This window comes from Halyomorpha halys, unplaced genomic scaffold (assembly GCF_000696795.3).
Source record: "Halyomorpha halys isolate HHAL.00 unplaced genomic scaffold, Hhal_1.1 Scaffold348.1, whole genome shotgun sequence".
NCBI classification, from domain to species: Eukaryota; Metazoa; Arthropoda; class Insecta; order Hemiptera; family Pentatomidae; genus Halyomorpha; species Halyomorpha halys.
The window spans coordinates 920,028-946,172 of NW_027116547.1; the positions used below are offsets into that span (position 1 = coordinate 920,028).

At 30.1% G+C, this 26,145-nt stretch overlaps 2 protein-coding genes across 8 annotated transcripts in view; one reads left to right on the forward strand and one right to left on the reverse strand.

The window, feature by feature from the left end:
- LOC106681558 (E3 ubiquitin-protein ligase arkadia-C) overlaps positions 1–1,596 on the forward strand; it is a 48,664-nt gene extending 47,068 nt beyond the window's left edge. For all 4 annotated transcript variants that reach the window (XM_014421913.2, XM_067053300.1, XM_067053299.1 and 1 more), the window contains one exon: positions 1,460–1,596. The gene's annotated coding sequence lies outside the window, so the exon portion shown is untranslated. The remainder of the gene's footprint in view (positions 1–1,459) is intronic.
- Positions 1,597–7,931: 6,335 nt separating this feature from the next.
- Positions 7,932–26,145, reverse strand: part of prom (prominin) — a 120,898-nt gene continuing 102,684 nt past the window's right edge. The window contains exons 8-21 of one of the 4 annotated variants that reach the window (XR_010845097.1): positions 17,858–17,993; positions 17,612–17,782; positions 16,801–16,900; positions 16,469–16,708; positions 15,686–15,908; positions 14,881–15,042; positions 13,793–13,927; positions 11,796–11,948; positions 11,610–11,719; positions 10,472–10,525; positions 10,121–10,379; positions 9,950–10,036; positions 8,435–8,488; positions 7,932–8,356 (exon numbers count right to left, since the gene is read on the reverse strand). Coding sequence is in view for 2 of the 4 variants with exons in the window: in XM_067053301.1 (XP_066909402.1) it covers positions 8,332–8,356; positions 8,435–8,488; positions 11,610–11,719; positions 11,796–11,948; positions 13,793–13,927; positions 14,881–15,042; positions 15,686–15,908; positions 16,469–16,708; positions 16,801–16,900; positions 17,612–17,782; positions 17,858–17,993 (1,509 nt within the window). In the remaining 2 variants the exon portion in view is untranslated. Of the gene's footprint in view, positions 8,357–8,434; positions 8,489–9,949; positions 10,380–10,471; positions 10,526–11,609; positions 11,720–11,795; positions 11,949–13,792; positions 13,928–14,880; positions 15,043–15,685; positions 15,909–16,468; positions 16,709–16,800; positions 16,901–17,611; positions 17,783–17,857; positions 17,994–26,145 lie in introns of those variants that run through there. The other 3 variants (XR_010845096.1, XM_067053301.1, XM_067053302.1) reach the window with 3 other exon arrangements.

The window sequence follows — 26,145 nt, forward strand, 5'->3', positions numbered from 1 at the left end:
GTCCTCCAGCACCTTACTCAAGGCAAGAAGACAGAGAGGTCTATATGATTTATGAACAGTTTATTCTTATTCCCCTCTTTATAGAGAAGTCTTAGATTGGCAGTCTTTAATTATTCCCATTAGCCTATCTTCAGTATAAGGGCTTTGTCAAGATTGCTGCATCTACAGCATCTCTGCCTATACATGGTAAAAGGAAGATCTTATGTATTCCATGGTGAGCACAAATGTGTAATTTGTGTTGGTTTTATCAGTGACACAAGTTTTGTCCTCATAATTAAATTGAAGGAGTCTTTTTAAATTTTATGAGTTATTTACAGTAGACTGTATAAATAATTGTAATTAATTATTTTTTAAACCATTATGATGGTAATTAAATTTTATAGAACTACCATAATTGTTCATTTTGTGTATTTTATAGGGGTTTAGAATATCCTATTAAAAATCTTTATTTTTTTAGCAATGGAATCGTCAACTCAATAGGTTTGTTATGTTAATATATATCTCTACAGATAGTGATTTTTTAAAATTTAATCTGATTAATAATTTGATGTGTTTTTTCTCATAACTGTTTATAATTTTTATTTTTGCGAAAATTAATTTATGTGGGTCAAGTGTAGAATTGGTGCATATCTAAAGAATTTTCTCTTTCGCTTTACAAGCCAGTTCTGCCTTTCCGGTGATCATATGTACTCCAGATTTGAAGGGGTTGATTGATAAGAAAATTATTAATGGAAATTAAGTAATATATTGATGAAAAGTAAAATAGCTGGTAGAAGGGGGAATAAGCCAAATTAAATATAGTATAGTTCGTGTGGTTATAAGAATTTAGATTATAGGAACTATTGCTGATGAGACGGGTTGATCAGATGAGGCTGAAGATAATAAGGGTCCCCATGAGGAGGGGATAAATGTTAATGTTAAAATGCATGATTCTCTTACTTTATTGAGAGTCTCGTCGTGTCCCATGTTTCACATGTTTGTGGTGCTGAGATGGTGTGCCGGCCGCCTGGCTGGATGCTTCCAGTACCATACTCGGAGCTGCTGACTTAGCTGGACATGCTTGCTCTTCTGTGTCTTCTAACTGAGTGGGACCAGGCCAAAGCTTCCTGGATAGTCCTCAGGTTCAATCTTTATGGGATTATCCCTACCAATTAGCTCAGGTTGGCTCCTTTCTTTCTAGGTAGCGCCGATATAGTAATTTCTTTGTCAATAAATGGTGCTCCTTGAGACTTTCATATAATTCAAGGGTCCCCCCTCCCCAAATCATAAAATCTCAGGCTTGTAGACTGAACAAAGAATGTAAGTCAGATTAGAAATGTTATTTAATCTTCATTTGACGAAGTTTGCTTGTTTTAATTTTTTTTTTATTCATGGTTTGTATCTCTTATAGCATTGTGATATTTGAGGTTTTAAAATGTATAAGCTTTTATATGTATATTTATATATATTTTTTTTCCAGGAACATAGGACAAGGAAGAAATAACAGCGTATTTTGTAGCAGGTTGGGTGTTAAAAAAAAGTATCTTGAACTTACCAAAGTACCAGTTTATGTTGTGTTTATTGTGTGTCGAATTATAAGTGATTGTGCTGAAATTATTTCTTTATTCGCTTTATTTATATCTAATTGTTGAAGAGCAATGAGTTTATTTATTACTTTTTTTAGTAACTCATTGCTCTCAGCGCACTGTTGAATTTTTATTTAGTCAGTTGATGAAGTGAAGAGGGGGTGATGTTATGCAGTGAAGGCTGATAAAATATAGACTCAGTAGTACAAATTGACTTAGACTTAATGCTGCCGAACATCGTATAAAGGTATCTTAAAAGCTTTATTAAGCTTATACTTTTACAATGAAGTCAGTTTATAAAACCCTTCTAATTCTTTTTTATGCTGTCTCAAATAAGCTTGTGTTCCTTTTTTTAATGATCAATTCTGTACTATTGATAACTTTCACTAGTTTTAAAATGAATTCTTTAACAACAATTTTATCTTCTGTATGTGTGAAGACATTTATTGTGTGATAAATTTGGTTATATAGTAAAAGTTCTGCTGTCCCAATTAAATTTCCACAGTTCTTTCATCTGTAAATAGAAGTGAATCCACATTCTTTTGTAATTCTATTGTATGTGATTTTATGCCCCTTTTTTACTACCCCTGTTTATATTGTTACCTTGAACGAGTTGAATTACTGAATTTCGTTTCTATTCCTCATTCATCTCTAGTTTGAAGTGGTATTGCTAGCCTTTTTTGTATGCTTCCGATACCCTAATTGTAAAGTGTGTTTTATGAATTGTGAATACATATTGAGGTAGTTTGTTGTTTTTATTAATGTGTAATTTGTGTCTGTCGTTTTACATGTGTATCAGTGACATAAGTTTTGTCCTGATGCTTAACTCGTTAAAGGAGTCTTCTTGAAATGTATGAGTTATAGACTGTTTAAATAATTGTAATACTTTTTTATTAAAAACAAAAAAATTGTAATGATTTTTATTAAAAGTTATAGAACTACCATTATTGTTAATTTTCTGTATTTTATTTGGGGTTATAATATCCTATTATAAAGATTTATTTTATTTTTTAACAGCGGAGTCTACTATTTGATATGTTTGTTATGTTAATATTGTCTCTTCAGGTAGTGATTGATTTTTAAAATTTAATCTGATTAGTTATTTGATATGTTTTTGTCTCATTATTGTTTATATTTTTTATGTTTGTAAAAAGTAATTTCAAGTGATTGTATAATGTTTTTAATAATTTACATCTTGTTCTGTATTTTTTTGGTTTGGTATATCCTTGTTTCCTTGCTCAGACATTTTGTAATAGAAATAATAATGCATTTATAATGGACCCTTTATAGTTAATGTTGCTAAATTAGAAAAAATTTCATATCAAAAGCTATCAGAAGTTCATGTACAGGAACATTATTGTAATGCTCTAAACAATTACCTCATATTTGTAATTTATAACATAAGAGCATCAATATCGAATATATGCCTTAATGTTCTTTGGAAAATTAATTCAGTTTTTAATTATTAATTTATGTTAACCACGATGGCATTGTAGAATATATTATTAGGCAATTGTATATATGAAGGAAATTTTATTTTATTATATACATAGTACAATTGCGAGCTACATATTAGCAAACATACCAAAATGTTGCCATTTTTTATAATATTTTTTGCCGTAGAATTGTATCAGAGCTTCTTGTTTTCAGCTGCCTTTGAAAACTGAATGCATCTATTTAGATTTGCAGTTGCCTTAATTAAATAGACATTCTTTCTACGGTAGACTCTTTTAAGGTGACACATAGCTCTTGAATATTTGGGCAATAAACATTTTCTACCAATTATTTCCAAGTTTTATAATCTTTAATAAATTAAATGTTAATAAAATTAAAGTTATAGATAAAATATATTTTATTTATTCAGAAATTTTATATTCCAAATTTTTATGGAATTAATTTTTATTTAGCCTAGTTGTTTTAGCATATCATGAAAAGCATTTATATTTATTGACTTAAAGAATTTTCTAGTTTAGTTAATTAGTGAATCATTTTTCTTTTCTAAGAAGACTTTGATAGTATTTGTTATTTAATATTGTAAAGGAAAAATTGATCATTTTGTTCCTTAAACTTTATTAAAAATATTCTTGATATAATTTTCAATATTTTTTTTATTGTTACTTATAATTTTAAAAATTATTAAACCAAGTAGTGGTAGCTATAAATATAAGACATACATAATGTATTGACACATTTATTCTTTATATTTTCGGGAACCTAATTTTCAAAATGTTATGCCCATTATGCTACTGTGCCACCTTCCTCATGCCTTACCTGATGGCAATTACTTGACAAGTGTGATCTGAAATAGATATAATAGACAACACTTGTAAATAGAAATAATTTAGTATATATATATATTGTACAGTATCTAGGGTATTTTTAGCCAGGGTGTATGTAATGTAATTTGAAATATTAGTCACACATATATACATTAACAAATTAGTAAATCCATGTGCTTAATGCTCCATGTATCAATTGTGTTTTTATTAGAGCATTCACTGTGGATTTGTAATCAAATTACAACTGCTGTTAAACTAAAGAAACATTGAATTTGATGTAATGGCAAAATTCAGATGTTTAAAACTCAAGGCATTTAAATTTGCAGAGTATCTGAAGTCATTTAAACCAAAAATATATTGTATCCCGTGTTTGAATTATTATTTAATTTTGTTTCTGTCTCAAGTTAATGATAATAAAAAAACATTTTTGTTTAACTGATTCTTCCTTTCTACTTCCCTCAATAATTTTTTTTTTGCAAAAAATGTTTCTTTTTTTAAACTATCTGAATTATAATATTTAGCAGAAATTAGGTTTTATTTCTCTTAAATATCAGAAAACCACCCTACAAATCACAACTTTGTTTCTTAGTGCCTAACGGTGAGGTCACTTCCACTGTAGTGACACATTGGTGTGTCTTCTTTTTTCATGAGATGACTGAGTGAGTAGAGTATAGCCAGATAGGACCATCTCTTCTCTCCATGGCTGCTTTAAGTTTCTTGCTGACTATATCACTTTCTGCTGCACCATTCTTAACTTGTCTCTTGTGTTGTATCTTTCATCTTTTCATCTCGTCACTCTTGCAATCTAATTTCTTTTATCCAAAACATGACATCTTTGCTGGTTGATGATGTTATAACTTGACCTACTTTTATTGCTAGTCTAGCCTGCGAATCAGCCTTTTCATTCCTGGTGATCCCACAGTGACCAAGTAGCCGTGACCTAAGTTAAAAAAGCCCTAAAACCTAAGTTATTCAATGTTTTCAAATACTGCTTCAACTTTATTATTCAAGGGTATGTTGAAAATGAATCTTATTAAGATTTGAGTGTAGATTCAGTGTCAGAACAGATGACCGAGCAAGAAAAATTTTGTAGAATATTGCAAACTGTCCATTGATTGATTCCAAAAAGTTCTGCAGTATCAAAGAAAATGATTGTAATGAAAATAAGAGGGTATGATTATCAGAAATGATAGCAGTGCCTACTGCTATAATGAATAGTGCCATCTGTGAAAATTAGTTCCAATCCTGGTGGGTAGGTAGCTTTAAACTGTTGGAACTTTTTTAATGTTATATTTGGGAGTAAAGTAAAAATGAATTTATGTTTGACTGTTGGGATGTGTAACTACCATGGTTCTACCTATGAAGGATGTTGCTTTAGCATTTGGGAATGGGGTGAGATTTGGGTGTGCAATGTAGTTGAGGCATCTTAGGGAAAGAACGACATGTATTTGGTCCATTATATGGGAAGGCTTGTTTACCAAATGAAAATAAGTAATTTTGTGGGTGGCTTGAGCTGGATATAATTTTGGGGTAATATTTAAGGGTAAGAATTTTTGTTTTTACTAATAATGGTATTTCAGATGCTTACTCATGCAAATTACTTGAAGGGCTGGTGCGGAATCCATCAGTAACTATTCACAAACCATTATTTTGCTTGCCAAACAATAGGCCACACACCCATAATTAATTTTGAACATTATGAGTTGCCTCTTGTGAAGGAGTAAAGACTAGCTATAAAGGCAGATCATGTCGCAAACATGTCATGTTTTGGATAAAAGAAATTAAATTGCAAGAGTGATGAGATGAAAAAACAAATGGGACAACACAAGAGACAAGTTAAAAATAGTGCAGCAGAAAGTGATATAGTCAGCGAGAAACTTTAAGGAGCCATGGAGAGAAGAGATGGTTCTAAACCATCTCAGGATAGGCTATACTCTACTCACTCAGTCATCCCATGAAAAAAGAAGACGCACCAATGTCTCACTACTGTTGAGGTGACATCACTGTTAGGCACATAAAAACAAACTTGTGATTTGTAGGGTACATTTTTTCTGAATAGCTATATTTATAGTATTGCTTGTTTTATAATATTAAACATCTCAGGCCAGTATTATTATACAGCCATCATTTAGCTTGGTATGATGGATTGCTACACTATGATATTCTTGACTACTCAAGCCTCTTTCCAAGGTCTAAACAATTAAAATAAATCTTGTTGCCTTTCACACATAACAATAAAAAAATCACTAACAATAAAGTTTTGGTGTGTATTTTAGATTTCTTCTAAAGATTATAACATCATCTTAAAAATATGGTAATTGTTAAAAAAAAAAGAATAATAAAGGATCCTTCAAGGACTACTCTAATGTAAAGAGTTCTGAGGATCTATAAGTACAGTTTTTACTGATTTGTGATGTTAGGTTTCCAATGCTGTTTTCAGAAGAAATATCCTTTATTAGGTCACAATTCAGCACTAATTAATTCCTTAGTTGTACTGAGGACAGACGATACTAACGGTCTACTAAGAACCAGAATTATAATATAATTCTATATTCATATAATGCTACTATTATAATTGAATTATATTCATATAATTCTATATTCATAAATATTATAATTAATTTATAATTATAATTCAATATCGTGTGATATTGTATTGTACATCTAAGATGAGTTTGCTTGTGGGAAAAAGAAGGAAAAGGTGTGCAGGGTGCTTCCTTCATCTGCATTCATTTGACTGAATTTTCCTGTCATTGCTTTCCTGGATGTTATAAAATGTAAATGTAAATGTAAAAAAAAAAAAAAAAAATTGTTTTAATAAAAACAAATGAGAACTATGTTTGTTAATGAAAACTTTTGTTGTTTTTAAGGAAAAGGAAGGATTATGGTGAGGAGAGGAGCAAGGGTCGGGGGTACACAAACTCCTTCTCTTACAGGAATACTCATTTTAGTCCTACTATACTAGTAATACTAAAATTGAATTTAACTCACTGTGAGTTTCAATGTATTGATAGAAAACAATAAAATAGATGGGATGTTTATTACTATTCAAAAGATGATAATTTTTTTGGGGTTGTATTTAAATGGGTTTTTGAATTATATCAAAATGATCATTGATGCATCATTACAGCAATGTGTCAGCTTCTTCTTGACTTGTTATCACTTGGAGCTCTGTATGTATGAATTTAATTTGAAAAGAGTATTATAAAGGTGATCTTCACAGGGCACACACCTTAAAGACAGTATGAGGATTACTATTATTAGGATTACTATTATTAGGATTACTCTTACTAAGATGTGTCTTATGTGGCTATAATTATGCAATAACAACTGATACTGTTGCAGTTTGAATTTTTAAAATATCAATATAAATTTTAATATCACTAAATATTTTAGAATATTACATGAAAACAAAATTGAAAATGAAAGTAATCAGATTACCAGCTCTCTACCTTACCTTAATAAGGCCTGCACTGCTCTGGCTCTACTGGTATAAGTATGGCAAGTTATACATATCATTTCTTCATTTTTATCTTACAGTCCTCAAATAATAATTAAGCTATAATTAAGATGATTTAACAGTCTTGTTAAATTTTCTGGATCAACTCTGGTGTATGGAGATCCTCCTGGATAACCATGAAAATCCTCCCCTAACCACACCAGACTGTTTTGAAAAGGATACCTAATACTTTTATTAGAGTAATAACCTGACAGTAAAGGAGTGATACTCATCTCTGTGTATAACTGTTGGTTCAATAACATTAATTTTTTTCCTTACCATTCCTTGACTAATTTATAAATGAACATTTGAACCAAACCCAAGACTTCATAGGTTGTACTGGTATTTTTTTTTCTCTTTAAATAACAAATAATTAACATAATCCACATAGGCATTTTCAATCCTACCATGGATTGATAGTAAACGTTTTTCCTGGATAATTAGAGATTTATTTTTTTGTGTGATCAGTTGGATTATTTTTTCTGAGTAATACAACATAAGGAAAATCTAGTACATGGAAAAAAAAAATTAAAAACAAATGAAAATTTTTATTTCTTAAGAAAACTATATTAATAAGACAAACAACGGATTTTTATTGTTAAAAATTAAACAACAATTATTGAGTAAGTAAAAGTAAATTTGTAAACCTCTTATGGATCATAAACCAAAAATAAATCATCAAACAGGCACTTATCGATTACTTCATCAATTTGATAAATTCTAACCTTTTTTTTTTTTTGACGTTTTGTCACTAAGTATTATTCAGCTTATTACAGTAATAACATGGCAGTATAGAGAAAATTTTTCCTGGAAACAGGGAGCACTGATTCAATGCCAATTCATTGAAGGCAAAGGCTATGAATGAGCTTTCAGTTCAGTCTTGATAACAATTATAAATTGTCCTTAATTGATACATTGTGCTTAAGGAGCATAACAGAATTCAATGTGCTTCAATCTAGTTAAAGAGCTTCAAACACTCCTCGTCAATTCACCATCCACCTCTTTCTCTTGGCCTGACATAAAAATATAAGAAATATTTGTTTTAGAAATATATTAAGATTTTTAATGATGTTTTAAAAATAAATACATACTCTGGCATCCATTCACCATTTTCACTTCCATTCGTGTATGATTGAGAAGTACTCCTGTAATAATATATTAATATTGAAAAATATTATTTACTCTTAATATATGCTTTAAATCTCTTGACAAATTATATCTATATCTACTATTTCTACAATAGAAAATATTTCCTCACTAACATCAATCATTTCCCTTCTATCTAAAATGTCTAAATGCCTTCTACCTAAATTTCCCTCCGGAAAAAATTTCTTCAAACAAGATAAATCCAAAAAAAATAATTGTTATGGATTCCAAAAAAACAATAGTAAAAAGGGCAATCCTTCCCAGCAGAACCCGCCCCACTAAGACTCCCGGGGAGTGATGGTCCAATATCACTTTTCAAATACTTGCTTAAAATGGGAAGAAGGGACTTTAAGATAGTTTATTCGAGCAAGTGCCTGAAAAAAAAAAAGTTCCAGGATCCGGATTATAGAACAGAAATATCTCTTCCCTTGTTGAAAGAGGGGAAAAATATTTTATAATTTTATTATTATTGATAAGAATAACTCATAACAAAATTATTTAAAGACTTTTACTAGAAATAAATTTAGATGCTAATGGGTAAAAATAGTCATTTAATTTTGAAGTAACTAATTTTGGTATATGAAAACATATATTGGTTAATAATGCATTATTTATGCATATAACAAATTCTAAACTATCTACAGGTACTAATGTGCAGTCTACAAAAGAAGGAACTACAACAGTAGCTGGGCTGTGGTGAGATGTGTCGCCACCTAGGGTGCAGATGAAAAGAGTGCACAAAATTAACCATGAAAAATCACCCCTTTTTTAGGCTGGCACAATTTATCAAGCAATAAAGATTCCATGATAATGGAAGAAATATTGTACGTACCTATAAGACAACCACCTTATTATCATTTCTGGATCCCCCATATGCTGGTACATTTCCATTTCCCTATGTCATTGCTAACTTTCAAATATCTCCGGTATAAAGCAAAACTGTATTCCTAAATTAGCTATTATATTTTTAGTTCTTTGCAAGTAGGTATTTATTCTAATTAGTAGATAATGTATCTCAAGACATAAAAATCTTTAGTCTGCTCTCCACAACCTTTCATTAGCCATGGCACACCTTAAGGGCTTTCAGACATTGACTTCTTAACTTGATTGGTTTCTTATTTATCAAAGGACTCTGAAGTTTACAATATACAATTTCAAGCTCAATCTTTGCTTGTGCATCTATGTCACTTCCTGTGCATATACTTTTCTTCGATGAATCTTCTGAGGTGAGAAATTTCACATATCGTGGAAAGTTTGCTTTCTATTTATTCTAAAATTGTTTACTCTGATCACTTATTATACATTTATTTCTCTATGATCAATCTTCTGAGGTGCAAAATTTTAAATATTTGTATTTATTATAATTATATGTTTATATTTATATTAATGATTATTTTACTATTTATATTTATTATATATTAAGTTTGCTTCCCATTTATTCCAAAATTCTTTGCTTATACCTCTCTTTCACGTGAAGTACAAATTTTCAAAATTCAACCTTCTAATTGACAAATTATAGCCTGTATGCTTCAGGGCCTTTTCCACAACTGTAAATAACACACAATACGCAACTGAACATAACTCATTAATTCACTACTGTAAATAACACATAATACACAACTGAATATAACTCATTAATCCTTGATCCACCAATGTACATGAGGTACATGCATGATAATCTTCATAGTTCAAACACTTTTACAGCTACATAAACAGATGCCTGATCATGAGTTGACAAAAAATTCTGCACAGGCCTTTCTTAAATAACAACATGGTCTACAGAAACTTGATTGGTACAGGCATTGAAGACTTAATTAAATAGTCGAAAGTCCCAGTACATCTTGTCTTCTCACCAATATGAAATTGACAACCCATCAAGGACTACAATACCTAGGAGGGAGTACATACAATTAGAGAAAGACATGGGACCCACATATTAAAAAAAATATCCTTAAATTAGAGACTCAAATTAATGTACTCACTGTTGGGATAATGTTTTTGAAATTCCAATAACTCTCAAGGGGAAAAAAAAAACCCTGAAAAGAACCAGAATGAGGGATCTACTCACATGTGTTTTTATCTGAATGATTATGTCCATCCATCTACAATTTAATTATATTTATATTTGGTTGTAAAAAATTCTGTCGGAATTTTGGTAAAATTTTATAAAATGTATGTTTACCTATATTAGAAACATAACGCATTTAAACCGCAAAACATTTTCTATGGTTTTCAACTTCCTTCAACAAACCCTCAGACATTTTGTCAATCCCTGATGAAGAAAATTTTATTTTTGTTTGGGTAAAGAAATCTTTTACTGCTGGCTTTCCCTCTTTGTCTGTTTTGAAATGCTTCCCTGTAACCAAGAGGTTCCCCATAGATGATATCTGCAGACCACAGGTGAGCCACAAGACACTTGAAAATGGACTGTGGGAGTCTCAAGTTGTGGATATTTTATGAGCATTTATTATTAGGGATGTTATATTATATACCTCTCCTGATGTCTAAGTGTTAGTTAAAAGGTTTTATCGGGTAAATGGAATATAAAAGTGCCTGAAAACAAACTTTTAAACATTTTCTGGGGAAGACCATCCTTTGCCCCATAATGATAGTGGGATTGGTCCATACATAGTTAAATTTCTGGCTTTGTGATAACAGACTTCTACATGTTGGGAACCACTGTTATAACCTGTAAAGGATCATACATTCTCTCTAATTGTTGGTGCTACACTTCGTTAGTGATCATTTCAGGTTTTAACAGTTAAATTCAAGCAGAATACACCGAATTTTCCTTTGTTACTTCCAAGTTCATTGAATTTACTATTCAACATTATTTTTTTCAGTAAATAGGATTTAATACTCATAACTAAACCTAACTATTTCATACTATTTGAAGATAAACATAAGAAAACACTGAGAGGAAAACAACTATTTCATTGGCCTATTTATCAATCATAAAGAACTTTTTTTTACAGCCCAATATATAACAAAATCTGAATTACATCTATGAATACAACCATTGTTAATGCTACAAATGATGTTTACAGATCATAGAATAAAAGTGTGAAAAAAAGAAGTTTTAATTAATTTTATAAAAAAAAATTAATAAATATCACTTACAAATCAGAATCTTCTATTGCTTGGCTGTAGTAATCTATCAATTTTAAGCAGATTGGTGTTTCGATAAGAAAAATTATCAAGCACCATAGTGTCGAAAACCAAAACCCATTCTAAAAAATCAGAGATTTTAAGTTATCGAGATACAAACAATGTAAAAGATATTTAAAAAAAATTCACTCTAATTACCAAAGGATCAATGATAAGACGACAGACTGCTATGTTTACGTAGTTGTATAGTTCATATAATGACTTACATGGGATATTTTTCAAATTTTCTTGTACGAATTTGTGGTATTGCTCCAGATAATTAAGCATCCTTGAAGTGTACAAGTCCAATGCCTAGGATAAAAATATGCAATATACTAATAATCTAGGATAGATTCCACATACAAAAATATTCCTCTAATATATTTGCTGTAAAAAAAAAGACTAAGTATCCAATGTTAAAGTAATGCAGTTTAAATTAAATATTTAAAGAAAGAAAAATATTTTTAATTTCTGTATTTGATTTTTCTAAAATAACTAAAATATTAAAGCTATTCTAAAAGAGTTAGTCAGATCAATATTTACATTCTTATTTAAATTTTATTACTAAATGACTTTGGTATCATTTAAAAATAATAATAATAATAATAATAATGCTTTATCAATAGTTCATAATGAAACAATAATTCATTTTTAGAATTTCATTTTATATTTCCATTTAATTTAATTAATTAAGGTATACTAAAGAAGTCTAAGGCCAGACCTAATAATAATAAACAAATCATGATTAAATTTATTAGAACAATATCCATGAAATTTGAATGAAATCCGTATATTGATTATGTTGTTTGTTTACATTAAAAATAATTAAGTGTGGTTGACAATCCCATAAGGGGACAATCTGACGAAGTACTTTTCCAAATTCAGGTCACATCTAGCCACTACATATGTCCTCTCAGACTAATGAGTCATACAGATACTTAAAGATTTCCATGCCAAATATCAGGAATAAGGCAAGGACAATTATCCTACAATTATCGATTCTACGATAGAATGATAGCTGTGCCAGAGAGAAGTGAAGATGCACAAATGGTGGACATAATTTCCCATATGAAATCATGAGGTTTTTATAGTGCATGAATATGGGACAGTGGTCCCGAAACGTTGTACAATTGTTAATGAATAAATAAATAATAATTTATTGCAAATGATGGAAGTAATAAACCTCAAAAAATTTTTAAAAAATTAATTGTTATTATTTGAATAATATATTTATTTATGTCTTCCTTTCATTCAAATTCAACTAAAATTTTGTTTTGCTATGAACTTTTTAATTATAATAATCTTTATTTATTCTGAGACATCTCTTTAGATTGATACAACAAGAAGTAAGAAATAAGGTTTTTATGTTTCACTTAATAATAAATCGACATAAAAACAAAATAATGTAACAATGATAATTAACTAAAAGAGTAAATAATATTTGTATACATATTTGAAAGTTTCGATTAGATACTTCAATTTAAGTTGTAAGTTCATTATTTAAATAGGTTTGACAATGTCAAAATAATATTTATATTAAATTATGTAAAAGGTACAAATGGTATAAAAGAATAAAATCATCTATCTATTTACAAATTCTGATTGATACTAGCATAAGTCTAAAAGGGATTGGGCATAAGAAGAAAACTAGCCCTTGTCTAATTTCAGACACTTGGGGAAATTTTAATTTTTTTTCTGACTTCATATATGAACTGAATTTTAGGAAATATGACCTAATGAAGTTATAATTACATTTTTTTGTAATGAGTATATTATAGTAAAAAGTAACTTAATAACTTAATGAGCTGTAGATTAAAACTTATTTACAGAAAAAAAGAATAACGCTGGAATGAAGCACAAATCTGCAATGGTCTTGAAAGGCAAACAATCTATTACTGAAGTTCGTACTGTAATGGTATGCTCATAGAATGATTAAAACTTTACTGTTTCTGGTAGCATTAATTTTGTTTGAATTCATTCAGAAAAAAAAAAATGTGCAGTACAAATCAGATGAAAATACTCTAGGAACAAAGCTGCCCTTTTTCCTTCTTTGATCAGGTTATTCTAGATGAGATTGCACTTATTATAAAATTAAACTTATTAAATAACCATATTAATGTCCTTAGATATATAGATATATTAGATATTTTTAATACCTCTTGTGCGATCCGATCTCCTTGGTTTTTAATGAAGTACTGAATTGCTTTCATATGAGATAACGATTGATTCACTTGCACTAACAATGGATTTATTTTTAGTTCTAGAGCAGTTAGTTGGTAAATAAGGTTCTCCTACAAAAAATGCATTATTCTTAATTTTTCTAATTTAAACAAGAAGAATTACTTAAAATTTAAATAATAGAATAAAACATTAAATTCTACAATATAAAATTTTCACACATGTCATAAAATACTCAGTTGTTGGTATTTCAATTGAAGTTTACTGCTTGTTGAGATGACTTCTATTATTCATAATCATTTTCAACTTCGCAACTTCACTTGAAATAGCTTTAAATATTTTTGTTTAAGTGTTATTGCATTTATTTGATCATGATTACAAATTAATCAGTTCATTGTTTATTTCTATTGTCTAAATTATCATATTTGACATTAAGTGATTTTTATAATCATTAAAAAAACAAAAAAACACTTGCACTATTATTAAAATTAAAACAATTTTCTTTGGACTGATTGGTATATATTTTAAGTTAGTGTCAGAATTATAAGTAAATCAAACCAATATTGTTTCATTTATGTAGTGTGTTGATTAGTAAACTAAAACCAGGTTTTTTTATAGACATTTTTTAATAGAATACTCATATTTCCTAATGACTGAAAATTTCTACAGTGCAATGTCATTGTTATATTTCAATCAGAAATCACCAGTCTTAAGAAAAGAGGAAATTATAAATGCCATTAAAAAAGAAATTCAAGTAGTTGAATTCCTTACAATAACTTCTTTTCAAATTTACTTATATTTATGTGAGGGAATTTTACTTTATTATATGTTTAAATTAAACATCTTTATTTCAGACATGTTTAATTTTTAAACTTTGAATTATTTTCAGTAAAATTTGTGGACACTTAACATTGTAATATATACATACAGACTTCTAAATACGAAAAAAAAAATAATTAAAATTTATAAACTTCAAAACTATTGGAAAATTAAAGGAATTGAGTTTTTCTTTGATAAGAGATTTGTTCCCAAATATTTGCTTTTAGGATATCAAAAACTTTTTTACCTTATGTTGTTCGAGATCTTTTATGTATGTGGCAACTATGTGTCGTGTATTTTCAGCTAATGTTTCTAGATGGGCTGCTGTGCTCATATCACCAATTTGGTGAGCTGCACTGGTCAACTGACTGGCAAAGATTTCTAAGTCATTACTAACTGGACCAGATACCTAAAATTATTCATTTTCATAGAATATAGAACAGATTCTTTTAATTAATTATATTATTAATAATTCAAATATATACAATTTTCAACAATTAACTATCTTTATTCTCATTGATTTATCCAAAGCTTTTGTGCATGGAATTCAGAGACAAATCTTCTTTTTTTACGATGATGTTATTAAATCGTTTCAGTCATAATTATCTCAATGTGTATTTACTACTATTAATTTTCCTCAAAAAATCTTCTTTATTCCTATGGTTTTCCACAAGGCTCATTGCTTTCTCCTAGTCTCTATACACTGCATAATACATAATTCTCTGTCTATACAAATGACTTGATTTATCTAAGTGCAACCTCTATTTTAATCATCATTTACATCCCGATTCCTGCCAGATACACCTTTCTTTTACCCACTGAAGAAATTGCTAACTGTGAATGTAATCAAAGAGAAGATGGTTAGAGAGTGTGTTCAAGAAAGAAACATGCAGTAAGAGTGATGAGTGATATCTTACTGGGTTTCTTCTTTTACTCTCCTCTCAACCATATTTTCCTATATTCATGGTGATGAATTTTATTTATTGCTTTAGTCTTGTTTTTTATTTATTATAATTGTTAATCAATTTAATTCACAGTTTGAAAAATATTACCTGAGCTCTATATCCGCTAATGTTTATTTTAAGACCTTGCATTAAATCTGTCAATTTTGAATGCAAACTTGGAGTGAGGATTTCAAATTTTTGTATATTGACTTGTATTTGCTGCATCTGCTGCATTACATTTGTCCACTTTGTAATATTAGTTATATCGCCAATATCAAGCAAATTTTTCAATTTCAATGCTCCATAAGCAGATTCGTTTCTTTCACATTTCCTAAAATTCAAAGAATAATAATTTTTCAATTTTAATTCTTAAAGTCAGGTCAGTAGTTGCCACTTTCCTACTTCTAATTAACATATTTGTTTATTTCATATTAATGAACAGATAATATCGAATAATGTAAAAATAGTTTAATTTGATTCAATTTAAAATAGTTAAAATCCAGAGAAGTAAAACTTGTTTAATGTTCAGGAATTAATCTGGTCATACAACCCCTGTTCCATCCTCCTCCACTGAGCAAGATAAATCAATGTTCTGCGATTGATAATGGTGCTAGACCTTAGAATATTATAACTATGAATTAAAAAGTGCAGTGTCGCATCTTACATCTTATTTTGGCCAATAGTCTCTCACAGAACAGTTATAAAATGGAATATAAAGTGTCCATTATTAAGCTATTAATAATTCAATTTATAGTCCCAATTATGTATTATATAATATAATTATAGTATGTTAGAAGTATGAACAAAATTGATTCTGCTTCAAAAATAGAATATTTATTATTTTGACTAATAAGGCTAGATTATTTTACTTGTTTTATTAACAGTACGAACTGGATTACTTTCCCAAAAGGCATTGAGATAGAACTATTTCCCAACAGCAGTGTTGATAAGTACGATCCACCTGATTCAGTCAAGATGCCACCAGTATCAATTATTTTAGAGAAAGTTGAAAAATCTGATTCCTTTTCAAGAGCCTGGCATATAAATACCTCAGCATGACCTCCAATGATGAATGTAGAGATCATGAAAATCCATAGAAAAAATGAAAATAGTGATACGAGTATAACTGTTCTGGAAATAAAATCAAATTATTAAAAAAATATAGATATTATTAATTAAATTTCAATCACTATCTTTGAACTGAATCAACTATTGTTTCTTACACAATTAATGTCGGTGATGAACTTCTTTCACTTCCACAGCAGCCACAGCAAGTGGCTCCAGTAAGAAGAGACCAAATGTACAGGACTGAAATTGCTGATACTGAAAAAAGAAAATAAGCTTACTTCCGGTGGCATGATTGTCAGGATATTATTGGGCTTAAGCCCCGTTATCATAATTTTATGGTTCATAACTTAGTTCTAAGTTGGATAGATGTAGTTATTAATGCTATAAATAATAATAAAAATTACTGTAGAATACATAGATATAAAAATATATTAAATATTTCTATACATTAAATATACAGGATATAATTCTGTATTAATTATTTAACTTAACTTTTTAGTTTTTTAATTTATGGGTGATTCTCCCAAAATCCAGTATGTGTATCCAGTATCTCTGGTGCCGCTTGTATAAATATTTTTTTGCTGGTTCAAATATAATACAGGCCATCGGCTACTTTTTCATTAATTCTTTTTGCTCAAGTTCTTCATAGAGGACCTGTAAAGCCCAAGAGCGGGAATGCCAAGATTAATTTCTCAGGGCCACCACAAAATAAATATTTACCCGACCCAGGTGGAACTCAAACCCACAACCTTCCGATGATGGATTTTCCCTTCCCGCAAATGTTCTCATGATGAATTTGATCAAATCAGAAATATTTTTTTTCCAGAAATTCTAGCACTCAAATTTATCGGTTTTGGGGGAATCACCCTAAATAGTTTTGATTGATGTAAGAGTTCTTAAATTATAAACTACAAAAGAAAAAAGTATTAAAACACATTTTGTTTTATCAAATTTATAATTAACAACCAAGTCCAATCAGCCACCTCCAGTAGTCAATGTACTGGACTGTTTGAAAAGCTGGAGGTATTTTGACACCAATATCTTCTAAATCACTGTGAACATTTTGCTTTGCCTTGTTGAAAGAGGTAGCAGAGTTATAGAGAACTGTTCTTTGGTGGTTCAGTTGAATCATAATGGCTAAAAATACAAATAGATGAATAATAACATCATTAGCAACAAATCACATAACAAACAAAAATATAAAGTTCTTACATTGCCTTACTATTTTACTTTGCTTTTCAACTTGCTCTGGTAGTTCAGTAAAGAGATTATTAGATTCAATTATATCATTTGACAAACCATCAATAACACTTTGCTTCAAATATCTCAAATAAGAACTGTTTGTAATCTGAAAAAAAAATTTGCATAGATTTCCTCTAAATTTAATAATTATCATAACAATAAATAATTGATGTTAAACTATTCAGAGATTAGATCACCAAGTGGAAGAGACAGAGATTGATGGAATTTTAAAAATGTTTTACTTATTCAGATATTTAAAAGGCCCACTCTAAAAAGGTGATAACTACAATATTTAACAAAACGACTTTTTAGAAAAAAAAAAACAAAAAGCTTCACTATGACTTAATCTGACTAGTACTAGCAATGAATTCGTCCAAAATTCAAAAGGAAGACTTTTAGAGGCCAAAAGTGAAGAAATGTTAATTGGTTCAATGGTAAGATGTTGAAAAGTTTGATGTAATGCCAGTTATAGCATTGTTAGAGGGAGTTTCTCAGGTGCAGAATTCGAGAGTAAGTGAACAGGTGTGATCTAATTAAATTAATTAAATTAATAATCTAAATAAATTAAATCCAATGTAAGTAGGAATAGGCATTTTGGTACGCCGATTGGTACACTAGGACCATATTAATTCAAGATTGTTTAGCTAAATCTTATCAAAATTATTACAAACTAATTAAAAAATTAATCTATCTCAGCCACCAAAATCTTGATAAAATGATATCCCAATAAAATTCTTCATTATTTTGATTTTCAGTCTAAGTCTAGAGGAATGTTAGGATTCTATTATTTGTATCAGGACAGAAATCTAAATTTACCCATGACAATTGTTAAGTTTTAGATCTATGATAGGATCATCAAGGTAATCAAAGCCACTGTTATAGCCATACAAATCGGGAATAAAAACTGTCCTGTTCTGGTTTGAAGAAAACACATTAGTGCATAATTATTCTTTCACGATTAATTTTTGCTAATTGAGTTCATTCATATATTCGATGAAACGATCACATGATTTAATAATAAATGTTCATTTGATTAATCCCAAATTATTTTCATTGGTTTTAACTTTTACTATGTCAAAAGTCTCTATCCTGACGTTATTATGTCTAATTAATAAAGATATTTACTGTGTAAGTTGATATTGAGGTCGGGGAGTAAGTCGAAAAAGTAAACAGTGAACCAGAAATTTTAATGAAATAAAAGTTCTATGATTGAAAAATGAAATTTAAAATAGAGGAGAAAGTAAAAAAAATGTGTGGAATTCTCGTCTTAAGGCATAGTTTTTTGTTTTTTTTCCCCCTGTCTTATGATCATTTTTGATTTGTGGTGGGAGGGTTATTCAATAGATATTTAACCTATTCTAATCCTAGTGGAAGTGTAAAGTTTTTATTACGAGGGGCCGTCACGAAATAAAAGTCTACTTCCCCAAGCCCGAATCGAATTGGCGTCTATGCAGACTCGACTTTGCTAGGGTGATGTCTCAACTCCCTTGGCTACAAACACGGAGTTTCTATTCATAATTTGATGCTTGATGATGAGAACAGCTTTGCTTGAGATTCTTTCGAGTGTGGCTGATCTTGGCGCATTGGGGGTGGTCATTTTTTTTTTCTTTCAATCCCTAGTTTTCTTTCAAGCGGAGTTCTTAGGACATTCCACAGCGTATAGAAAGAAGCGGGAGGAGTGGTTGCAACTCCATTTTTCGTGAGCGTAACAGGTTTGAATATTGCGGTCCTAAACAGTGGCTGATGTAGAGATGGTTGTTTACGTCAAACATCTTTTGATAGAATGAATTAGAAATGGTCCATTCAGAATAAATAAATGCAGAATTAAAAGAAACCATTTCTAACTAGAAGCTAAAATAATAAAATAGTATAGTTTATACTATATTTACAATAAAAAATATATCAGTAAACAATTTATTTTTCTAAATTATAAATAATGGAAGTATAAAGAAGAAATAAAAGAACATAAATTAATCAATTAATTCATTAGTTACCCCCTATAGAATATTAAAGGAAAAAAATGACTCAACCCTAATCTTAATTCAATTCTGAAATTAAGATATTATAATTGGAGTGCTTCGGTTTGTAATGTGAGAAGGTATTGAAAAAGGAGGCATTTAAATTAAGCCAGTGAAGAAGCATGGGAGATCAAATCGAAGTGAAGGAATTTCAGACGGCAGTGGAGTGGGTTAAAAAGGAATGTTAAAATGTTATTCTATGAAGTGATATAGAGGCCAGGAAGGCGGGATCTTATTTCCTGTGAGTGGTATCGGAATTGAAGGAGACTACAGATGTAGAATGTATAAAGGGGCTTCCTACATATTGGCCAAGCCAAGGCGAACTCGGGTATGCACGAGCATGTGGATGGATGGCTTGTACGAGTTGGCCTAAGCTCGTTGCCGATCAGTCGAGAGTCGGTTTTTGGACACAGATGAAAGTGGTTCGTGAGAGCGCTCGTGTAGCATCTCCACCATTGTTCTTTGCCTAGTTGCAACTGAGAGCTGTTAGGAGGTTGTAGTTAATTTTTATAATAAGTTTTATATTTAATCTTATTTATTTATATTTAATTTTCTTTTATTTTCTTTTTTTGTAATAAAAATAATATAATCCCAGTGCAATGGCTGAAACCACTTATCGTCTGCCATGCTTGCCTCTCTGAATAACACTGACATGTGGATGGCCCGCTCTTCGTTTACCGAGCATTTGTACAAGCCTCTGATTCGTGGCGAGCGGCCAACATGTGGATCCGCCTTAAGGTTGCTTGGAACTGATGGTTGGGCAGAGAATTGTCTGTGGTTAAAGGGGAAGACCCGGTTTAACTAAGAGGTGAAACGCAAGAACCCCTTCAGATGAAGACAAAGTGGGAAAAAATGAGTGAGGTTTCAACGAGCTTAAGTGTAGAATGCGGAAGAAGGAATAGCTAGAGTGTGCTTATTAACCGTCGGGAAATTTAGACATTATGAGATTTTCAGGACTGGGCAGCTGAAAATGATGGAATGATCGTTTTGAATTAAGATTGTATAGATGGCGTTGTAACTAAAAAGAGAGCTTGATACTATGATAATATGATAGTATATTTCTTAGGTCAAAGTGTAATATACTAATTTAATTTTTTAAAAAATTAATACACTACGGCTGTTAGTTAAATGACTTTCGTGAATTTTGAACCTTGGTGTAAATGTCCCGTACCTTCCACACCTGAACAAAACTCAAGACTCTTCCAACAATATTAATTTAACTTATCTGTGTTTACTCGAAAAGAAGCCAGAACCTTTCTGACGCTCCATTTCGGATAATCTCCGAACAAATCTTTCAACTTACCGAACTCCTACTTCTCGTTGTCCTTTTGGTCTATCTCCTCACATCTGGAAATATATTAACAAATGTCTTCTGAAGAGCACCAAATAGATGCTGAAGTGTAATTACCCGACTTAAAAATTATAATTTTGTATGCCATTTAGTACAGTAGCAATATGGTGTACTTTTTTTTAATTTTATTTTTTTTATAAAAGTTTTATTTTTCCATTCATTACTGTTATGAGTTTGTAAATTTGTTAACTTATAGCAAGCTTCATCAGAGATAGTCTTATTAAATTTCGAATGGATGAATGATCTTGAAAAATTCCCCAATTTTTCATGTTGCTTCCTGGGACTATAAAGCACAGTATGTAAAACAAAATAGAGCTCAAATCAATTTTTTGGAGTCTAAATCCCATGAGGAGAAAAATAAAGCGATGAATGCGATCGAACCGTGGGATCTCACATCCTGCCCTTCTCAACTGGCTACTCCAACACTGTTTGCAGTAATAAATGCTCTTTAATTCTGTGTGTTTATTTATTAATTTAATTTTTTTTTAAATTTAATTTTTTAACTTTCCCACTTTGTAATTATATGTAACTTTCTCACTTTGTAACTTTGTAAATATGTCAATAGTAATCTACTAACTTTGTAAATGACCCTAGTGGTCGAAATACTTAAATAAATAAATAAATTCTGTGTGAAACAGAGACTATACAGAGAGAACAGTATAGTTTATAATGGATAATATAGACTATACTGTTCACTTTTGCTTTGTGATATTACGCTGGTATACAGGAATGACAATATCTTCTCACCATGTTCACGAAATATCAAATAAAATATAATCGACTGGGTTCAACATGTGTGAACACATTAAAAAAAAATGCTCTTGAAATTCATGAGTATATATAATTCTGTCTCAATACATCGATTATATGGAATATAAGCAAAAATACACATTTTTTATTTTGTTAACATTTTGAGTATCCGATACCAAATACTGATTAATATCCAGATTTTTTCACATTTTTTTTTATACGTTTTTCTCCTATAAAAATGCAAATTTCTGTGTTTCAACTGAATATTTCCCGACTTTTGGTACGATTTTTGCAATTTACAATGTTTCCCAATTTCCTATCCGATAACAATTCGTGGGAAAATACCTCTTCATTTGGAGATCATGGCAATCAAAGCAAATTAAACAACTAAAATAATAATTTTCAGAAAGTTTCGGTAGAATTTTACGTAATGAATTTAGAATTTTAGAATTTCACGCAATGAACCTTGGGGATTAAAGTTGCTTCATTTTATGAGCTTTTTTACGATATACCCAACTTTGCGAAGTCACTTTGTTTTCGAAAAGGTTGGAAAGTGAAAACCGCCAACAATATGATTTCTTTGTAGTTTTTTCGTCTTGATTTTATAATATTGTACCCATTGTTTGTTCTCTCAAAAAAGTATATTTAATGATGGTTACAATTGTCAGCTCAGTGTTATTCGCTTATGATAGCTTTTATAGCTTGCTAAAACGTTTACATTCAATTTTGTTTTTAATTTATTCTTCAACAGTGGTGAAAGTGGTTAAAATAATTCGGTATTTATCAAATGAATTGAACGAATATCTCATTTCCAGTAGTAGTCCACTTTAGGAACATTTTTGGAGGGAAAAACCTATATAATAGATAGCAAAACCAGAACAAAAAAAAATAGTGTGTAGGTACTTGTTTTGTTATAAATTTTCTTTTTTAAAATCCCAACCTCAATATCTGTTCAAAATTAAATTAGATTTGAAAAGTTATGTGTATCGTTGAAAAGCAGTTAAAATGGTCCAACTTTTATGAAATCCCCAAGCTGACACCTTGAAAATCCATTACATGAGATTCCACTGAATACTTCTTAAAACTTTTCATTTTTATTTGTTCAGTTTGCGTTGGCTGCTTTCATCGCCTAACAGAGCGAATTTTTTCTTCAAATTGGTTGATTAATGATTAATTAAAAGAAAAATCATTTTAAATTGTGAAAATATTAATAAAAGTTAAAAAATAAAATTATTCTATGTAAAAACATGTTTTTCTTGATAAATCGTGTAAAAAGGTTGTTGGCACTTAACTACATTACTAGCAAACTGCCCTCCCTTATTCACTGATATTTCTTCCTGGAACACACTATATTGCTTTTATTTCTACGTCGATTTTAGTATCCTGATATTCTTATACTTTTCAGAAATCTTACAATTGGACCAATTATAATTAATTTATTGATTATATTTTCCAATACAATCCTGCTGGATGACTAGTGGTCTTCCATCGTATTCCATAGAAAAAAAAATTCGAAAACATTTAGTCGAAGTAATCCAAGACAAAGCAATGAAGAATAGATACAGAAGTTCAAATGTAAGAAGAATTAATGCTTACCTAGTTGAGGTTAATTATGCTGATAAGTGACTATTGTTAGAACGAAGAGGCAAAAAAAGTTGCTTTGAAATGATCAGATAATATTGGAGAGCGGGCGCTGAAAGGTAGTACAGGCTATGAGCTATATTGTGCTGTCTTCAACAGGCGCCTAACTTCCCAAACAACTTCGTTATCAGTGGAAGGTTCAGCCCTCGTGTAAGTCCTCTGTTTATTAAAGAAACAGAGTTTTCTTTTTGTACTGTAGGAAGGTGAATTCAAAAAGTTGTACAGTTGAAATCGTTTAATGTAAGGCTTTAATAGCAGCAAATGTGGGCAGATAATTTGGGATTTTATGCGTAAGTTTTTCTGAAGCTAGGAGGGAAAATGAAAAACAAAATGATGTTAAGAAGTTCATTGATAACATTTATCGTTGAAATTTCTTTAAAAAATGTGATGAGGTGCTGGCATCAACGTTCAGTTACCTTCCAGGGCTAGTTTCAAATAAAAATAATTTTTATTATTCTGTTGCTATAAAAAATCGTATTTTAGAGGTGAGAATAACGAAAATCAATTTCGTTCCTGCAAAGATTACAACAGGTTAACAAAATTCAACAAAGCCGTGTTGATTTGATTGACGCGCGGCCATCTCCGATTTTCCAGTCTCTCTTAACTATAGTCTCTGTTTCTCATCTATTTAATTATTGAATTCATTCATAGTCCATGTTTATTCATTTTTTATTACTATTGACGAAGTAAAATGGTTAATTATTTCAAATAAGTAAAATCAAAGATATTTTAGAGAATGATTTTTTGAAAATTCGGTTTTTAAGACTATTTCAAGTAGAATAAGAAATACCTCATATCAACGATCACTCATTGGCGTACTGAATTTAATCAAAGTTGTTAGAGCCGTTTTTAGGAAAATCCAAAAAAAGTTGTAAAATCTATTACATGTAGCTGTTTGTTCTGGTAACTCGATTTTAACAAAAAAGTCGCCATAATATTAAAGGCCAGTCTTTAATATGTAATATCAGTTTCGTACGATTTTTTGTTTTCAAGTTTAGCTGTTCACGTATGGATGATTCTCAAAAAAATGTCAAATCTCATAGTTACATAGAAGTATTTCACCATAAAGAATGCGTCATATAGATTTTTTATTATGTTCTCATCTGTATTTATAATATTCAATAAAAAAATTTACTTTCTTGAATTAAATTTCTTTTTGTTATTTGAAACCCCTCAATTATCATTATAAAGGCGTGTTACGACAAGTTGTGGCTAAAACGTCTCTTCAGTGAACTTCGGATATGTTCTTCGGATGAATAAAAGTAAAAGTTCATAGTTTGCTGCTTTCAGAAATGAATTCATAATTATTTTAAATCCATCTTGTAAAACAATAATTTATTTGAAGGTTTATTACTGGAAAGATTTTTTATCGCCACGCGTCTATGAATATTTTTAATTTGTGAATCTCTAGAAGGGAATTTCACGAAACCAAAATGATAACTGTGTTTGGGAAACTGCTGAAGTTCGGCAAAACAGTATTTTGCCGCCTGCTAACTGCCCCAGCTTAGCTTTCATAGTGGAAGTTGGTAACACGGAAGTTGGTAACCTCTCCATGTAAGGTTTAATAACCAAGATGAGTTGTGTTTGTGTTAAAGGTTATAATTAATAAAAACTGTGATTATAAATGTGTGTTCAATTTTTTTTTTCTAATTTATTACAAGTTGCATGACTGTAATGTAACTAGATAAATTTGAAAGAACATTTTACAAATGTTATGATAATTGTTTTGTTGTTATAAGAAAAACAATTTTTTTTTTTTAAAACAAGGACAATAGTGCTATTTCCCCTGTTACTATTCTTAACACTTACTTATAAAAACTGAGATTAGCAGGGGCGTACATTTATGATTCTCATTACCTTTTGAATTATTAATTTTTTGAAATTTCACAATTATGCTCCTTGTTACAGGTCTTTTAAAGCACGTCATTGTCTTTGAATATCTGTCTATCTAACTAAGGTAGGTAATCTCTCTTTTTTTTTTTTTTTAATATTTATTTATTGCTATTTACAACTGTACATTATAATACATTTAGTAAATCTGATCTAAGTTAAATTGGAGTGTTACAGGCGTGTAGAGAAACTACTAATTGGTAGCACTCTAATGACATTTTACATTAGCTGGTCTCGTGGCCATCTTCTTTTCAGGCGCATCGGAGGATTGTCAGGAATGGAAGAGGATGCAAGATTAGAAACTAGGGGGTTTGAGTGGTTAGAGACTTTATAATGGAAGAAGTGATATCTGGTTCGGGCTAGATCGGTTACATAGGGAACATTAAGGTCTTTATGTATGATTTTGTTTTGACAAAGTAAGGAGCATTGAGGATTTTACGAAGGATTTTGGATTGTAAGGATTGAATACAAGAGGAATTCGAAGGTTTAGTGGAGCCCCAAAGCTCAACTCCATATGTCCAGATTGGCCTTATTACAGTCAAGTAGATCAGTCTTTTGTAATGTGATGGAAGTTTAGACGTTTGTCTAGTAAGTGCTGTAATAGTCGA